Source organism: Sinocyclocheilus rhinocerous, unplaced genomic scaffold, assembly GCF_001515625.1.
Source record: "Sinocyclocheilus rhinocerous isolate Xijiao unplaced genomic scaffold, SAMN03320098_v1.1 scaffold1223, whole genome shotgun sequence".
Taxonomy (NCBI): domain Eukaryota; kingdom Metazoa; phylum Chordata; class Actinopteri; order Cypriniformes; family Cyprinidae; genus Sinocyclocheilus; species Sinocyclocheilus rhinocerous.
Genome location: NW_015641045.1, coordinates 235,803 through 250,538, shown reverse-complemented (window position 1 = coordinate 250,538; position 14,736 = coordinate 235,803). Strand labels below are relative to the sequence as shown.

Genomic DNA, 14,736 nt, shown 5'->3' with positions numbered 1-14,736 from the left:
TTCACTTCAGAACATTCATTCACGGATTTGCGCTGCGCAGCGTCTTCACACAGACGAAACTTACTAGAGAAGTGTGAAGGACTGGAATTAGAAACCACTGATGTGGCCTATTGTAGTAATGTTGTCTCTGGTCTGTGAGCGTATGTGCGTTCAGGGGGCGTGGCTTTGGACGGCGATTGCAGGGAGGGTGGGACGTTCGCTTTCAGTGCTATCAGGCTAAAGTTAGCATTTTCCAAGATCTCCTACTGCACCTTTAACTTGTACTCAATCTGGAAGATTTCTGAAATATCAGATCCTAATGGTCCATTCAGACTCACTTTCATTCTGTGTCTGTGTTCCTCTCGCAGCTTCTCCTGCCGGCCGAGACTCTCCTGTGTCCTTTAAACACAAAACACTGCTTAAACAACGAATTCAGCACATCATCTCAACTTGTAAATGAGAATGAACAGTTCAGAAATCCCATACTCTTTCTCCAACATGTCTCTCATACTCTGGTACTCCTGTCTCTGTTTGAGCTCCATTAACTCCTCGTAGCGTTTGAGCTGCTCAGCCTCACAGTTGGCAGCTGTGGCCACCAGCCGCTCCTGCTGCTCCTGTCTGAGACTCAGCTCCGCCTGTGAGAGAAAACACACGTGCATTACATGCATCAATGAAAGAAGTCTCTTCTGTTCACCAAGGCTGCATTTAATTGATCAAAAATACAGTAAAAACTGTAAAATATTTTTACAATTTAAACTAACGGTTTTATATTGGGATATATTGTACAATGTAATTTATTTCTGTGATGCAAAGCTGCATTTTCAGCATCATTACTCCAGTCTTCAGTGTCACATGATCCGAAATCAGAATCATTCTGAACTCGAGAAACATTTCTGATTATTATCAATGTTGAAAACAGTTGTGCTGCTTCATATTTTTGTGGAAACCGTGATACATTTTATTTTTCAGGATTCTTTGATGAATAGAAAGTTCAAAAGAACAGAATTTGTTTGAAATAAAAATCTTTTGAAACATTATAAACGTCTTTACTATCACTTTTGATCAATGTAATGCATCTTTGCTGAATAAAAGTATTCTTTCAAAAACAAAATTAATGTGCAAAAACATTTTCATCCTATAGTTCCAGATGTGGTACCTTAGCTTTGGCCTTGTGTTTCTGCTCACACATGCGTATGCAGCCGGCCATCTGTGTGGCTCTGGGCGACAGGACGGAAATCGCTGGAGGTGAGCTTGCTACAGGACTCACAACAGAATCCTCCTTTATTTCTTCTGCTTTCTGAGATCAAAAATGAATGAAAACAGGAAAAATCAGCATTGCACTCCTATGCATTGCCAACACAAACTCAAGCAAGAAATTGAACAACGGATATGTATTAGAGCTTTGATATAAACTATTAAAGTCGAGCATCTTTGCTGAATAAAAGTATTCTTTCAAAAACAAAATTAATGTGCAAAAACATTTTCATCCTATAGTTCCAGATGTGGTACCTTAGCTTTGGCCTTGTGTTTCTGCTCACACATGCGTATGCAGCCGGCCATCTGTGTGGCTCTGGGCGACAGGACGGAAATCGCTGGAGGTGAGCTTGCTACAGGACTCACAACAGAATCCTCCTTTATTTCTTCTGCTTTCTGAGATCAAAAATGAATGAAAACAGGAAAAATAAGCATTGCACTCCTATGCCAACACAAACTCAAGCAAGAAACTGAACAATGGATATGTATTAGAGCTTTGATATAAACTATTAAAGTCGAGATGAAAGGGAAGTAGCGACAGATCCTTTCTTCTGTATTGTGAAGTACATCAGAGTATATCAGCTTATCGAAAAGAAAAAAAAAAAAGTAAAGTGGGGTCTTGGTTTTATGCATCCAAGCTGTTTATTGGATGTTGGATGACCAAATCTGTTAATCAAACAAGCATGTGACTAATTATTACAATTCAACTTAAACCACAAATTATCTTGCAGTTCCCAATAAAGTTGTCCAAAGCTGTTATGTAAGAGCTCAATGAAATCTACACACTTACATCTCTGTTCAAGCTCATACTTTCGTGAGCAACACTCAAGTTACTGTCTCTTCAGAATGAATAAGTGTCTGCCTAATGAATGAATGTTAATGCACAAAATCAAGCTTAAAAAGCGAGGACATCACCTGCTCATCCTCCTCAGCGTGAATGGAGACCGGAGGTGGAGAGGTGGGAGATGAAATCTGTCTGGGACTGATGGGAACTGAAGCTCCAGCAGCAAGATCTTCTGAAATCTCGGGACTCGTATCACGAACACATGAGGACAGAGAGCGGGTCTTGAGCAGTGGACGAGGACTCAGTCTCTTCAGAATCTGTCCTGAGAGAGGAGACAGACTGGACACCTCGATACAGCCCGCCAGAATATCCTGCAAAACAGATCAGGGTTAGAAGAAGAAATAAGGATTGCAGGACAAAACGGTGAATCGATTCAATCATTTATTCAGTATTTGATTCCTTTATAAAATATTCCATAACTACTTAAAGTTTTAGTTTAAACGAACACTTTGAATTTTGGTTTTAGTTGAATAAGAGCTAAAATGTCCAACAAATGTCACCAAGAAGAATGAAGTACATTTACTGACATTTGTCTTGTTTACGAATAATGTTTTTAATCCTATGTTTTAAATACCTATTTGAAAAGTGCTCTATAAATTGAGTTTTATTCATTATATCAACATAATTATTATTATATAATGTATTTATGGCTCTAGCAGAGTAAGACCTATAACTAGGTAAGTTACTGTGGCTGTACCATGGTACAGTGATCGTATCACAATAATACCATGCTATTCTGATATAAACATGTAACGTTAGCCTAGTTATATTCTTATACCTTGGTATTATAATATCAGAATAACATGGAATACGTGTGAAAAAGCAGCACGGTACGTTTAATTAGTAATAAAGGTGATTAAAACTCCGTAATGATAAAACATGAACTAAATAAGGCGTTAATATTTCTCAGTTTGTCAGCATGTTTACCTCCCCGTTTTCCAGCCAGTCTGGACTGTATTTGAGTTTCCCCTTCGGAGAGTTTTTCAGGGCTTCTAATGTTTCCCATCGTAGACTTTCAGAGGGCATTTTGGAGGCATTAAAGTGTTTTTACCTCACACCGATTTACGTTAAACTAACTACTAGACACCGCTGTAGCCTAAACAAGCCGCCGGTGCTCACTTCCGCTTCCGCCTGACTACAAAATAAAAGTCTGGATGACGCGAATCGATAATTCTTACACACTACATATTAAGCATATTAACATATATAACGCAAACGCGTAAATAGAACGTGGACAGGATTAAATTCTAATTTAACAAATATTAAATTTATGTTAAATTTATATTCAAAAAGTAATTTATTTGACATTGTCAGTAGATGGCAGTGGAGAACTAAAACATTGATCATTCGCGACGCGCTGGAAATCAGCAGAGAAGAGCGCGCGCAGTATGGCAGGGTCACACTCAAACTGGAGGGTCAGTCTGATTATTTTATCTCTGTATTTTTCATTAAGTAACTCGTTTTGCGGTTGCATTGTAAATATAGGGTAATATCACATTTTTAAAAGTGTACTTGCATAGTGAAGTTAACCTAGCACTGTCAGTGTACTCAGGATTTCATGTTCAACTGAATCGAACACTAACAAAAATGCTATGGTATTACCATGTTTTTGCCGAATTACTTTGGTAAAACCTTGGTATTCTTCATAAATATTGTACACTTACAAAAAAAAAAAGTACTGTGGCAATACCATGGTACAGTGATTTGTAAGTGTAATCTTTCAGTACTACAGTATGCATTAAAATATATCATCCAAGATGAATATGAGTTTGTTTCTTCATCAGATTTGGAGAAATGCAGCATTGCATCAGTGTCTCAGTAATGGATGCTCTGCAGTGAATGGGTGCCGTCAGAATGAGAGTCCAAACAGCTGATAAAAACAACACAATAATCCACAAGTAATCCACACCACTCCAGTCCATCAGTTCACATCTGGAGAAGCCAAAAGCTCTGTGTTTGTAAGAAACAACTTCAAACTGTGGCTTCTGGCTGAAATATGAGTCCATAATAACACTTCCTGCAGTGAAAAAAAATTTACATCAGAAAAGATTACTTTTTCACTGGATGAAGCGTTATTATGGATTATGGACTCATAATTTAGCCAGAAGCAACTGGTTGAAGTTAAAAAACGTCTTTACTTCTCACAAATACACAGCTTCTCACTTCACAAGACGTTAACTGCTGGACTGGAGTGGTGTGGATTACTGTGATGTTTTTATCAGCTGTTTGGACTCTCATTCTGACGGCACCCATTCACTGCAGAGCATCCACCGGTGAGCAAGCGATGCTACATTTCTCCAAATCTGATGAAGAAACAAACTCATCTACATCTTGCATGGCCTGAACGTGAGTCATTTTAGTTTTTGGATGAACTGTTCCTTTAAAGAATATATTTTTCTTTTTGCCCACAGCCACCACGTTCATGTGACGTCTACTGGTGTGAATTCAAGCACTGCAAGAGTTTACTTAACAGATTCCATGAATACTACACCTACGGCAGAGCACCGGACTGCCAGCAGTGGAAAGAAGACTATTACACCTGCAAAGAGTGGGAGATAAACCACAGCACACAGGCCAAGGTGAGTCTAGACCGATGTAGGACCGTGTGTCGCTTTCAGGTTTCGGTCCGGGCCACATTGCTGTTTATTCTGGCCACTAATCACTTAGTTTTCCTTCTACTCATCTATCATCTCATATGCACCATTAGGAATCCCTCCAGGAGAGCGAGAGGAAGCGAGTCGCTGCGCAGGGGAAGTTCACTCCGGTCTGGGAGCTTCGACAGACGCCTCCGGCTGATTGGCACCTGCCGCTCAACCAGGGCAAGCCACAGGACTCATAAAGTCGTAAAGGACTATTTATTGAGTTGCATGAACTTCTGCTGGGAACCTCCTCACACTACCTCTCCTGGACTGATGCACTTCTGTTCTGTTGTAGATCTGATTTTCCTGGTGCTCAATGCAAAGCAGCCTAAAAAAGTCTCGATCAACCTGTATATGGAATTAATAAAGCGAACGTTGAAGTATAAGCATTTGATGACCCTAGTGAAAAATAAATATACTAAAATGTATTTGAGATGCATTTATTTCATGCTAAGTATACTACAAATACATTAACATGTTTATGTGCTTAATAAAAATACAGTGCAATTGTACTTTTAGTGTACTAAACTGGTATACTTAAAGTGCTAAATTAGAGCTAATGTTGTGCTTAATGCACTTTAATTGTAGTGCTGAAGTCCAACTAAAGATATACTGAAGTATATTTCATTGTGTTAAAGTGGAACTATTGCAAGTATACTTCAGGTACATTTTAAATATCTTGCATTTAAAGACCGATATTATTCAAAGACCATGCAATCATCAATAGACACACACACACACATTAAAACACATTTTAGGTTTAATATTAATGGACATTGTGCACAAGTAGCACTCCGAATAAAGTTGAATTATAATTTTTAAAGTCTCGAGCGCTATGTCAGTAAATATGTTAATAGATTTTAACTATACTTGGTGTGAAATAAATGTATTTTAAATATATTTTTTACTAGGGGAGAAAGTCAGTATAGCACAAAAAAGTAATATTATTCTACTTCTGTTTATTTTCCATTTAAAATATTGCAAAGCCTCTTCTGCTCACCAAGCCTGCATTTATTTGATCCAAAGTACAGCAAAAACAGTAAAAATTTTAAATATTTTTACTATTTAAAATAACTTATCTATTTGAATATATTTTAAAATGTCATTTATTCCTGTGATTTCAAAGCTAAATTTTTAACATCATTACTGCAGTCAAATGATCCTTCAGAAATCATTCTAATATTCTGGTTTGCTGCTCAAAAACATTCATTATTATGATGTTGAAAACAGCGGAGTAGATTTTTTTTCAGGTTTCTTTGATGAATAGAAAGTTCAGAAGAGCAGCATTTATCTGAAATTGAAATCCTTTGTAACATTATAAATGTCTTTATCATCACTTTTGATCAATTTAAAGCATATTTGCTAAATAAAAGTATTAATTTCTATAATTTCACATCTGTTGTTAATCAAAAGGTATTTCAATTCTGTACACGTGTTAACGAATGAAAACAATGCAATGATAAATGTTTTTGTGGATGTTTGTACAAGAGTTTGGCCTTTATTGTTTCACTGGAGACCTTATTTATTATGCTACAGAAATCAGAAAAGATAGTAAATGGGTAATTGTGAATTTATTTGTAATTATCTGAATTCCTCCCACTGTGACATTGACCAACTAAGTCATTGAAATCACTGGCCTGAAGCTAGAAACCATAATAACGGTATGCTAACACTTTATTTTAAGGTGTCCTTGTTAGACATGTTACATGTACTTACTATTATAATAACAATTATGCATAATTACATGCAAGTAACCCTAACCATATAGTAAGTACATGTAGTTAATTAATATTACTCAGTACTTAAATGTATAACTGTAACAAGGACACCATCAAATAAAGTGTAACCGAAGGTATAAATAAGGAAACAAATGATTTGAAGACCACATCAAGAATTGCAAAACATTTATTATTTTTTGTATTCCAGATACACAACCTGTGTTGTAACGGGTGTTGACAAATATTCATTCGCAACATGATTTAATGATGACTAACACACGAAGATCAATGATTCACTTAAATGTATAACTGTAACAAGGACAACATCAAATAAAGTGTAACCGAAGGTATAAATAAGGAAACAAATGATTTGAAGACCACATCAAGAATTGCAAAACATTTATTATTTTTTGTATTCCAGATACACAACCTGTGCTGTAACGGGTGTTGACAAATATTCATTCGCAACATGATTTAATGATGACTAACACACGAAGAACAATGATTCACAACATGGTAATAAAGTTAATTTGGTTCGTTCTTCTCTCAGTCCATTTCTCTGATGTTTCTGCTCTTCATCAGACCAGAAAACACTCGTTTCAAGCTCAAGCTCACCTCACTGTGTGTAAACTCGTGTAATGTCGTTGTATTTGCCCTCTGGAGCCTCATAGTTTGTAACGGGGGGTGTGTAACTGGGCCCCTCGTGCTGGAAAGGGAATATGTCCGTGTCTGGACTGACCGCTGCTTTATAAAGCTCTTCTGACTCCAGCTTCAGCTCGTCCAGTGCTTGTCTCTGGGCCTCCAGAGCCTCATTGATGGTGTCCATCTCCGTCTGGTGCTGGCTGTACTTGTATCTGGACCATTCCTTCAGCAGAAGGGCTCTGCGCTCGCTCTCCTCAAAAGAGTGTTTAGGAGCGTCACGGATCCTGGAGCACACATTAGATTTAATTTAATTCAAATGGCCTAATCACAATAATAAGAGGTTCCACATAGGCTTGTATAGACGTTGATAGACGGTGCTGATACCGTTGTTAAGCCGCAACACCGGTTATGTCACTTACTCCGAATTGCCGCTATTTGAAAGTGAAAGTAAAATGCGCACACCGCTTTTACAAGCTATTTAAAAGTGAAGGAAAGCGAGGAAAAGAGGGAACGCCCCCGCGGTGATACCAGTATTATCGGTGTTGTCACACGTCGATTAACCGGTGGGAAAATTTCCTCACCGTCACAACCCTAGTTCCACACTTATTTATTTTTTCCCCCTTCTTTGTACCATGTAAGACATTTTCTTAAAATCTATTTTTTTTGTGTCTACACTACTAGGCAAAAGTTTAGAATAATTAAGATGTGTTGGAAAGAAGTTTCTTCTGCTCACCAAGGCTGCATTTATTTGCACAAAAATACCGTAAAAGCAGTAATATTGTGAAATATTTTTAGAATTTAAAATCTACATGAATATCTGTTAAAATGTAATTTATTTCTGTGATCAAAGCTGTATTTTCAGCATCATTACTCCAGTCTTCAGTGTCACATGATCTTCAGAAATCATTCTAATATACTGATTTGCTGCTTAATTATTATTGGTGCTCAGTTATTAGTAATGGTAGTAGCAATTCTTATTATTAATGTTGATAACAGTTTTTACTGCATAATATTTTTTCAGCATACTTTTATGCTTTTTTTCTAAATTATTTGAATCGGTAAATATAGTTTTGTCACGACAGGAATAAACTACATTTTAACATTAAAATTTACAACAGTTATTTTATAGCGTAAAACATTGTGTTTTTTAACATTGATAATAATCAGAAATGTTTCTCGAGCAGCAAATCAGCATATTAGAATGATTTCTGAAGATCACGTGACACTGAAGACTGAAAATTCAGCTTTGATCACAGCAATCAATCACAGATATTCACATAGTTATAATAATAATATTGCTGTTTACTGCTTTTTTGATCAAATAAATGCAGTCTTGGTGAGCAGAACAGACTTCTTTACAAATATTTTAAAATATTCCAAATAAAAATAAGATTCCAATACGTCCATAGATTTTACTACTACTCTAAAATGTATAAAACAGTAAAGAATAAAGCAGGTGTGTCCAGACTTTTGACTGGTGGTGTAGTTATGGATGTGTTATTTTTCACCTGGTCTCATCAAGGCACTTGGCTGGGGTAATAAAGTCTTCAATAGGAATCAGTTCTGGAGCAACTTTCTCCAGCCTTTTGAGCTTCTTCTTCAGACGTTCCTTCATCATTATCTCTCGGCGAGGGTCCACCTTCTTCTTCTTCTTGGGTTCTGCTCTGTGGAGTATAAGAAACGTTTTTTATGCATTTATTACAGTGAAACACCCTTACAAAAATATATTACAATATTCAAAAAACTCTCTCTCTCGCTATAGAGTTATATATATATATATATACATACAGTGTTGGGGAAAGTTACTTTTAAAAGTAATGCATTACAATATTGCGTTACTCCATAAAAAAGTAACTAATTACGTTACTTAGTTACTTTTTATGGAAAGTAATGCGTTACGTTACATTTGCGTTACTTTTTAAATCTGGACAGGGCTTGCTTGTTTGATTTAAAAAAAAAAAAGTTCTATTTTTGGCAAATATAAAAGCTTTTCACCACCAAAAGTGAAACGAATAAGCCTCAGGCTGAAGGGAAAGTAAATGTACGTCCGTACAGTAGAATGCAGAAAAAAAGTAATGCGTTACTTTACTAGTTACTTGAAAAAAGTAATCTGGTTACGTAACTTGCGTTACTTGTAATATATTACCCCCAACACTGTATGTGTGTATATATATATATATAAACAAAAAATACATATATCCTGCAAAACATGTTATGGTAAAATACTACGGTGATTTACGTAAGGGAATAGTTTGTTTCTGCACTGACCTCAGTGGAGAAGAGGTTTTCAGGGAAAGCATTGATGTGAACCAGTGACTGTGTCTGACAGCAACCACAGAGCTGCTACTGTAAAAGAGTTATTAATTATCAGCATAATCATAATCATAATGACCTCTATGAGAGGTATACTGATATTATCATGCAAAGCCGAATACGTACCATGATACTTGACTCGATATAATTCGGCTTGCTGTACGGCACACAATCCCCGCCATAATTTACAGAAATATCGACTTTATACGCGTCAATGTTGAAGAATTAAAACTGTTTTACACCTTCCGGCGGACCAATGTGGATCTGTAGGTCAGGGTAAAAAACACGTCCGCTATAACAGACGCACTTTCCGCATTCATGTATTTTCATCTTCGATCGATATCAAGTATAGATACATATCATAATTATTACATAGATATTTTAAAGTGTACGTGAAAAGCTAGAGATTATTTTACATAATGTAATATTTGAGAGGTTTGTCGAATGTTGTGAAGTGAATGTTGAGGGTAAGTGGGTGAAAGGGCAGCAGCTCGGTGTGTTTCTGTCCGCAGTGACTCTCGAACGGTCACAAACACAATCATGTCTCTCCTGAGAGGTAAGTTAACTAACTTTATATATTTTTTAACTTTGAAATAATGCATTGTATTGAACCTGTCGAATGATTTGTTTGTTTAATCTGGTTTTGCGCTTGTTTTTTTTGCACTGCACTTGAACGTCACGTTTCATATTTGAATTTATTTATTCGTTTTTTCCCCTTAAGTTACCGTTAAAAACGGCTCTAAAATATTAATAGGTGCATAGCTAGTCTACTCTTTATTAAAATGTCGAGCAAAGTATTAAGAGATTCAAAGCTTTACTTTAAATCATCATTACAAATCAAAACAGAAATAAATATAAATAAGTGACCTGTTCTGTAGGAAACTCAAGCTTCAGATTTTGCAAACTATGTATAAAAGTCATTACTGACAGAATTAGGTTAAAGGTGAGGTCAGTGACACATTATAAACTGTTGTTTACTCTTGTAATGTTTACTCTTTGGACCTATTTTAATGTATAATCTGTGCACGTTGGTTATAATGCAATAATGTCTATATTTTGGATAATAAAGTGTTGATTTTCTGTTGTTTTCATACATTTAGCTACATACATTTAGTCATTTAGCAGACGCTTTTATCCAAAGCGACTTACAAATGAGGACAAACAAAAAAACAATAATACGTAAGTGCTATAACAAGTCTCAGTTAGCTTAACATAGTACACTTAGCAAGGTTATTTTTTTAATTATATAATAAAAAGAAAACAGATTGAATAGAGCAAGCTAGTGTTACAGGCCTTTTTTTTTGCTCTTTGTTAATTGTATAATAAATAAAAAGAAAACAAATGGATAGAATACAAAAAGGATAGAGAAGCTTGTGTTCGTTTTTTTTTTATAATGAAAACAAGCAGTTAGTAAATGAATAGAGTGCAAGTCTAAAGTTGTTGTTTTTTAAGAATAGAATTAGAATAGAGAGTTCTAGAGTTAGAGGGTCAAATAAAGATGGAAGAGATGCATTTTAAACCGATTCTTGAAGATGGCGTTATCATTTTCCATACATTAGCTGCAGGAGACTGACCGTCTCTCTCTTTTCTCTGTGTGTTTGTGTAGGTGTGTTCATCGTCTCGGCTAAGAGGACGCCGTTTGGCACGTATGGAGGGGTTCTGAAGGAGCACAGCGCTACGGATCTGACCGAACACGCCGCTAAAGCTGCTCTCGCTGCGGGGAACGTGGCTCCTGAGCTGGTCAACAGTGTCATCGTGGGAAACGTCATGCAGGTGAGAGACATACGACTGGAGACACACACATTATAGGAGTCCTGACCAGTGCAAATAGCTGATAATTAGTTATTTATTTATTTAGAGGGTTTAGGTGATAATCGTTATGATATCTCTTTCAGTAACAATAATGATGATGATGATAATAATAATAATAAAAACAATAAAAATGTCAATACGTGCACAAAATGCAGCATCATTTCAAATTTGTGTTATATATATATATATATGTGTGTGTATATATATATGCAGTTTTTTAATATTATAATATCTATTTAAATTTTTTTATCTAAGTTATACAAATAAATACAAGTACTGCAGTACAGTTGAGCATCAAAATATTATATTTTTTTTCAGAAGAAAAAGATGGATGACTGCTTGATGCATTGAAACATGTCATGCAAAAATACTTTTTCACTATTGATCTATTCAGATTTATTATTAATCTAGACTAAGTGTTATTTTAGTATCATTGAGATACTATTATAGGTTTAATTAATATTTTTGTATTTTAATTTTAAAGAAATGTTGTGTTTTTATCATTTTAAGTATTTTTTATGTATTTCTATATTATTCTCATTCATTATTATTTCAGTTTAAGCTATTTTAGTACGTCAAGTTAAACTAAAATGAGAAAGGATGCCTTCTGTAATTTTATTTTAGTTAAAGTGCCCCTATTATGGGTTATGAAAGGTTCATATTTTGGTTTTGGGAGTCCCCAACAACAGGTTGACATGCATGCAAGGTCAAAAAATACTTTCGTTGTCTTATAATATGCATTTATTTTTACCTTACTTGCTCAAAGACTCCCAAACGATTCATTTTTCCAAACCCCTTCTTTGTGTGACGCTAATCTGCGGTGATTTGTCCGATTGGTCTCATTTTCATTGCATCATGGCTGTAATGCCTGATAAAGCAGCGTTTGTCAGCAGTGCTGCTAAAAAGAATAGAGCAAGCTAGTGTTAGAGGCCTTTTTTGCTTTTTGTTAATTGTGTAATAAATAAAAAGAAAACAAATACATAGAATACAAAAAGAATAGAGAAGCTAGTGTTATTTATAATGAAAACAAGCAGTTAGTAAATGAATAGAGTGCAAGTCTAAAGTTGTTGTTTTTTAAGAATAGAATTAGAATAGAGAGTTCTAGAGTTAGAGGGTCAAATAAAGATGGAAGAGATGCATTTTAAACCGATTCTTGAAGATGGCGTTATCATTTTCCATACATTAGCTGCAGGAGACTGACCGTCTCTCTCTTTTCTCTGTGTGTTTGTGTAGGTGTGTTCATCGTCTCGGCTAAGAGGACGCCGTTTGGCACGTATGGAGGGGTTCTGAAGGAGCACAGCGCTACGGATCTGACCGAACACGCCGCTAAAGCTGCTCTCGCTGCGGGGAACGTGGCTCCTGAGCTGGTCAACAGTGTCATCGTGGGAAACGTCATGCAGGTGAGAGACATACGGACGGCTCTGAAAGACTAGGGACACACATTATAGCAATCATCAAGGGTGTGACAATAGACATAAAATTTCTCAAGAGCACTTTTTGAAGGGGACACAAATAATACAGCCAAAATTGTACTTGTAAGAATAGATATGTGTACATAGCATGGAGACAGTGTTTAAATACAAGTTCGGTTCATAGGTTCACCACGCGGTCATATAGCCTAATTATTAAATTATTTTGCGTCATCCGCATAGTATTTTAGGTTTCGTCTGGGACTGAGGACATCTCGTAAACTCACACTTCTCACACTTAAAATCATATTGAACAAAAAAAAACAACACATCGGTAGGTCTACAATATTAGCCTAATATCAGTTCACACACAGGCTTATCAATAAATGTATATGTAATATATGTAATTAATTTTTATTTTAGTTTTAGTTTCATTATTTTCATACATCAAGTTAGACTAAATTAAAGTGACATATGTTGCTTTGGCAATATAAAATGTTGTTTATAAGTTTTTAAGGTTTTAGTTTTCAGTTTTAGTTTTATCTAACCATAATAACCCAGGTCTAATTTGACCATATCTACAGTATATGCTCTGCAATATATCATATATCCCAACATATTAAAGATCAGCACGTCACATGTGATCACAGTATTATGTTACCACTGATCTTTGAATTAAAATTTTTTGCACTAATCAGTCAAATAAAACGAGAGAAACCCTGGTCTTCTGAAGTTCATTTGTGTCAGTGTTCTCTCTGTCTGTGATCCAGAGCTCTGCGGACGCGCCGTACATCTCGCGTCACGTGGGTCTGCGGTGTGGAGTTCCCATCCCAGTGCCAGCGCTGACCGTCAACCGCCTCTGCGGCTCCGGGTTCCAGGCCATAATCAACGGAGCACAGGTACGAGCTCTAAACGAATGTCAAACAGCCCAGCAGTCTCCTCAGATGAGGTGCTGATCGCTGTGTGTTGTGCTGTAGGAGATCTGCCTTAAAGAGTCAGAGGTCGTTCTGTGTGGAGGCTCAGAGAGCATGAGCCAAGCGCCTTACGCCGTCAGGAACATCCGCTTCGGGACCAAGTTTGGAGTGGATTTGAAGGTAAAGATCAGATGCTTTATTTAAAGTCCACTGATTCTGAATTTACTTTGGAGGCTTCAATAATGAATTTCAATTTTTCTAGTTGTGCTCTGCTCTAAATATTTCATTGGCTTTAAAAGGAGTGCAATTAAATTATTTTTATCTAGCGATGACAAATGAGCAGAAGTCATGGAAAATCATTGGTTTTAAAACTTTTTTTTTTTAAACATAAAAACACCATCAGGAGAATGTTAAAAAGCATCTACACAAAACATGCAACAAACAAAAAGAATACCCATACGTAAGCAAAATTATTAAAAGGATGAATAAAACAAAAAATAAATTAAATTACAAAAATTGACATGGATAAAAAAATATATTATTAAAAATAATAAATTAACAAATAAATACTTAAAATAAAATGGACAGCATTGACAAGCAGAGGAAAGCAGACTAAACCTTATCAATAGCATTACCAAAAAATCTTTCATATTGCTTCAGGAATCTGTCATTTTTTTATTACTAGTTAAACAAAGATTTGAGAAGCGAGTTAAAAATGTGATAGAGTAGGGGGGGAAAAAATCTCTTTATGGATAAAAAAAATATCTAACAAAAATAAATAGACAATATATATACAGTGTTGGAAGTGTCGGTATAAGAGCAAATAATATATTTTAAATTAAAGGTAATTAATATCAAATAATACTAATTATAATAAATAATTCTATATAATAATTTATTATAATATTAGTTCAAAACAGTGCTAAGAACATCTGCATATTTAGACACACTCAAATTTACAGGTATATTTTGTGTGAGATTTTAAAGTGGAGTTCAATGGCTCTGAGTAAAAGTTCTTGTCTGTGTGTGAGTCAGCTGGAAGACACGCTGTGGGCAGGACTGACGGATCTGAACATAAAGCTGCCTATGGGCATCACAGCAGAGAACCTGGCAGAGAAATACCAGATCAGCCGCGAGGACTGTGACCAGTACGCATATCAGACCCAGCAGAGGTGGAAAGCAGGTGAGCGGATCGACCTCACAGCGGTTCAG

At 35.9% G+C, this 14,736-nt stretch overlaps 4 protein-coding genes across 5 annotated transcripts in view; 2 read left to right on the top strand and 2 right to left on the bottom strand.

The window, feature by feature from the left end:
* The window catches only part of LOC107754403 (nucleoporin GLE1-like), a 12,019-nt gene extending 8,804 nt beyond the window's left edge, over positions 1-3,215 (bottom strand). The window contains exons 1-3 of the mRNA XM_016570824.1: positions 3,005-3,215; positions 2,149-2,388; positions 1,489-1,629 (exon numbers count right to left, since the gene is read on the bottom strand). Of these exons, the coding sequence (XP_016426310.1) occupies positions 1,489-1,629; positions 2,149-2,388; positions 3,005-3,103 (480 nt within the window). The 5' untranslated portion in view covers positions 3,104-3,215. The remainder of the gene's footprint in view (positions 1-1,488; positions 1,630-2,148; positions 2,389-3,004) is intronic.
* A 159-nt stretch (positions 3,216-3,374) lies between these two features.
* On the top strand, positions 3,375-5,121 carry cunh22orf39 (chromosome unknown C22orf39 homolog). The gene is made up of 3 exons (XM_016570863.1): positions 3,375-3,492; positions 4,489-4,656; positions 4,785-5,121. The coding sequence occupies exons 1-3, from the start codon at positions 3,466-3,468 to the stop codon at positions 4,914-4,916; spliced, it is 327 nt and encodes a 108-aa protein (XP_016426349.1). The 5' UTR covers positions 3,375-3,465; the 3' UTR covers positions 4,917-5,121.
* A 1,716-nt stretch (positions 5,122-6,837) lies between these two features.
* Positions 6,838-9,703, bottom strand: mrpl40 (mitochondrial ribosomal protein L40). Of its 2 annotated transcripts, none has more exons than XM_016570823.1 (4): positions 9,516-9,703; positions 9,345-9,419; positions 8,585-8,740; positions 6,838-7,360 (listed from the first exon to the last, which is right to left on the bottom strand). In XM_016570823.1, exons 1-4 carry the CDS (start codon positions 9,569-9,571, stop codon positions 7,051-7,053), a joined length of 597 nt encoding a protein of 198 aa, XP_016426309.1. In that variant the 5' UTR covers positions 9,572-9,703; the 3' UTR covers positions 6,838-7,050. The 2 variants fall into 2 exon arrangements, with proteins under 2 accessions (XP_016426309.1, XP_016426308.1); XM_016570822.1 differs by having other exon boundaries at positions 6,839-7,360; positions 9,345-9,422; positions 9,516-9,699.
* Positions 9,704-9,851: 148 nt separating this feature from the next.
* Positions 9,852-14,736, top strand: part of acaa2 (acetyl-CoA acyltransferase 2) — a 9,515-nt gene continuing 4,630 nt past the window's right edge. The window contains exons 1-5 of the mRNA XM_016570821.1: positions 9,852-9,945; positions 10,996-11,162; positions 13,381-13,509; positions 13,588-13,704; positions 14,560-14,707. Coding sequence (XP_016426307.1) covers positions 9,930-9,945; positions 10,996-11,162; positions 13,381-13,509; positions 13,588-13,704; positions 14,560-14,707 — 577 coding nt within the window. The 5' untranslated portion in view covers positions 9,852-9,929. The remainder of the gene's footprint in view (positions 9,946-10,995; positions 11,163-13,380; positions 13,510-13,587; positions 13,705-14,559; positions 14,708-14,736) is intronic.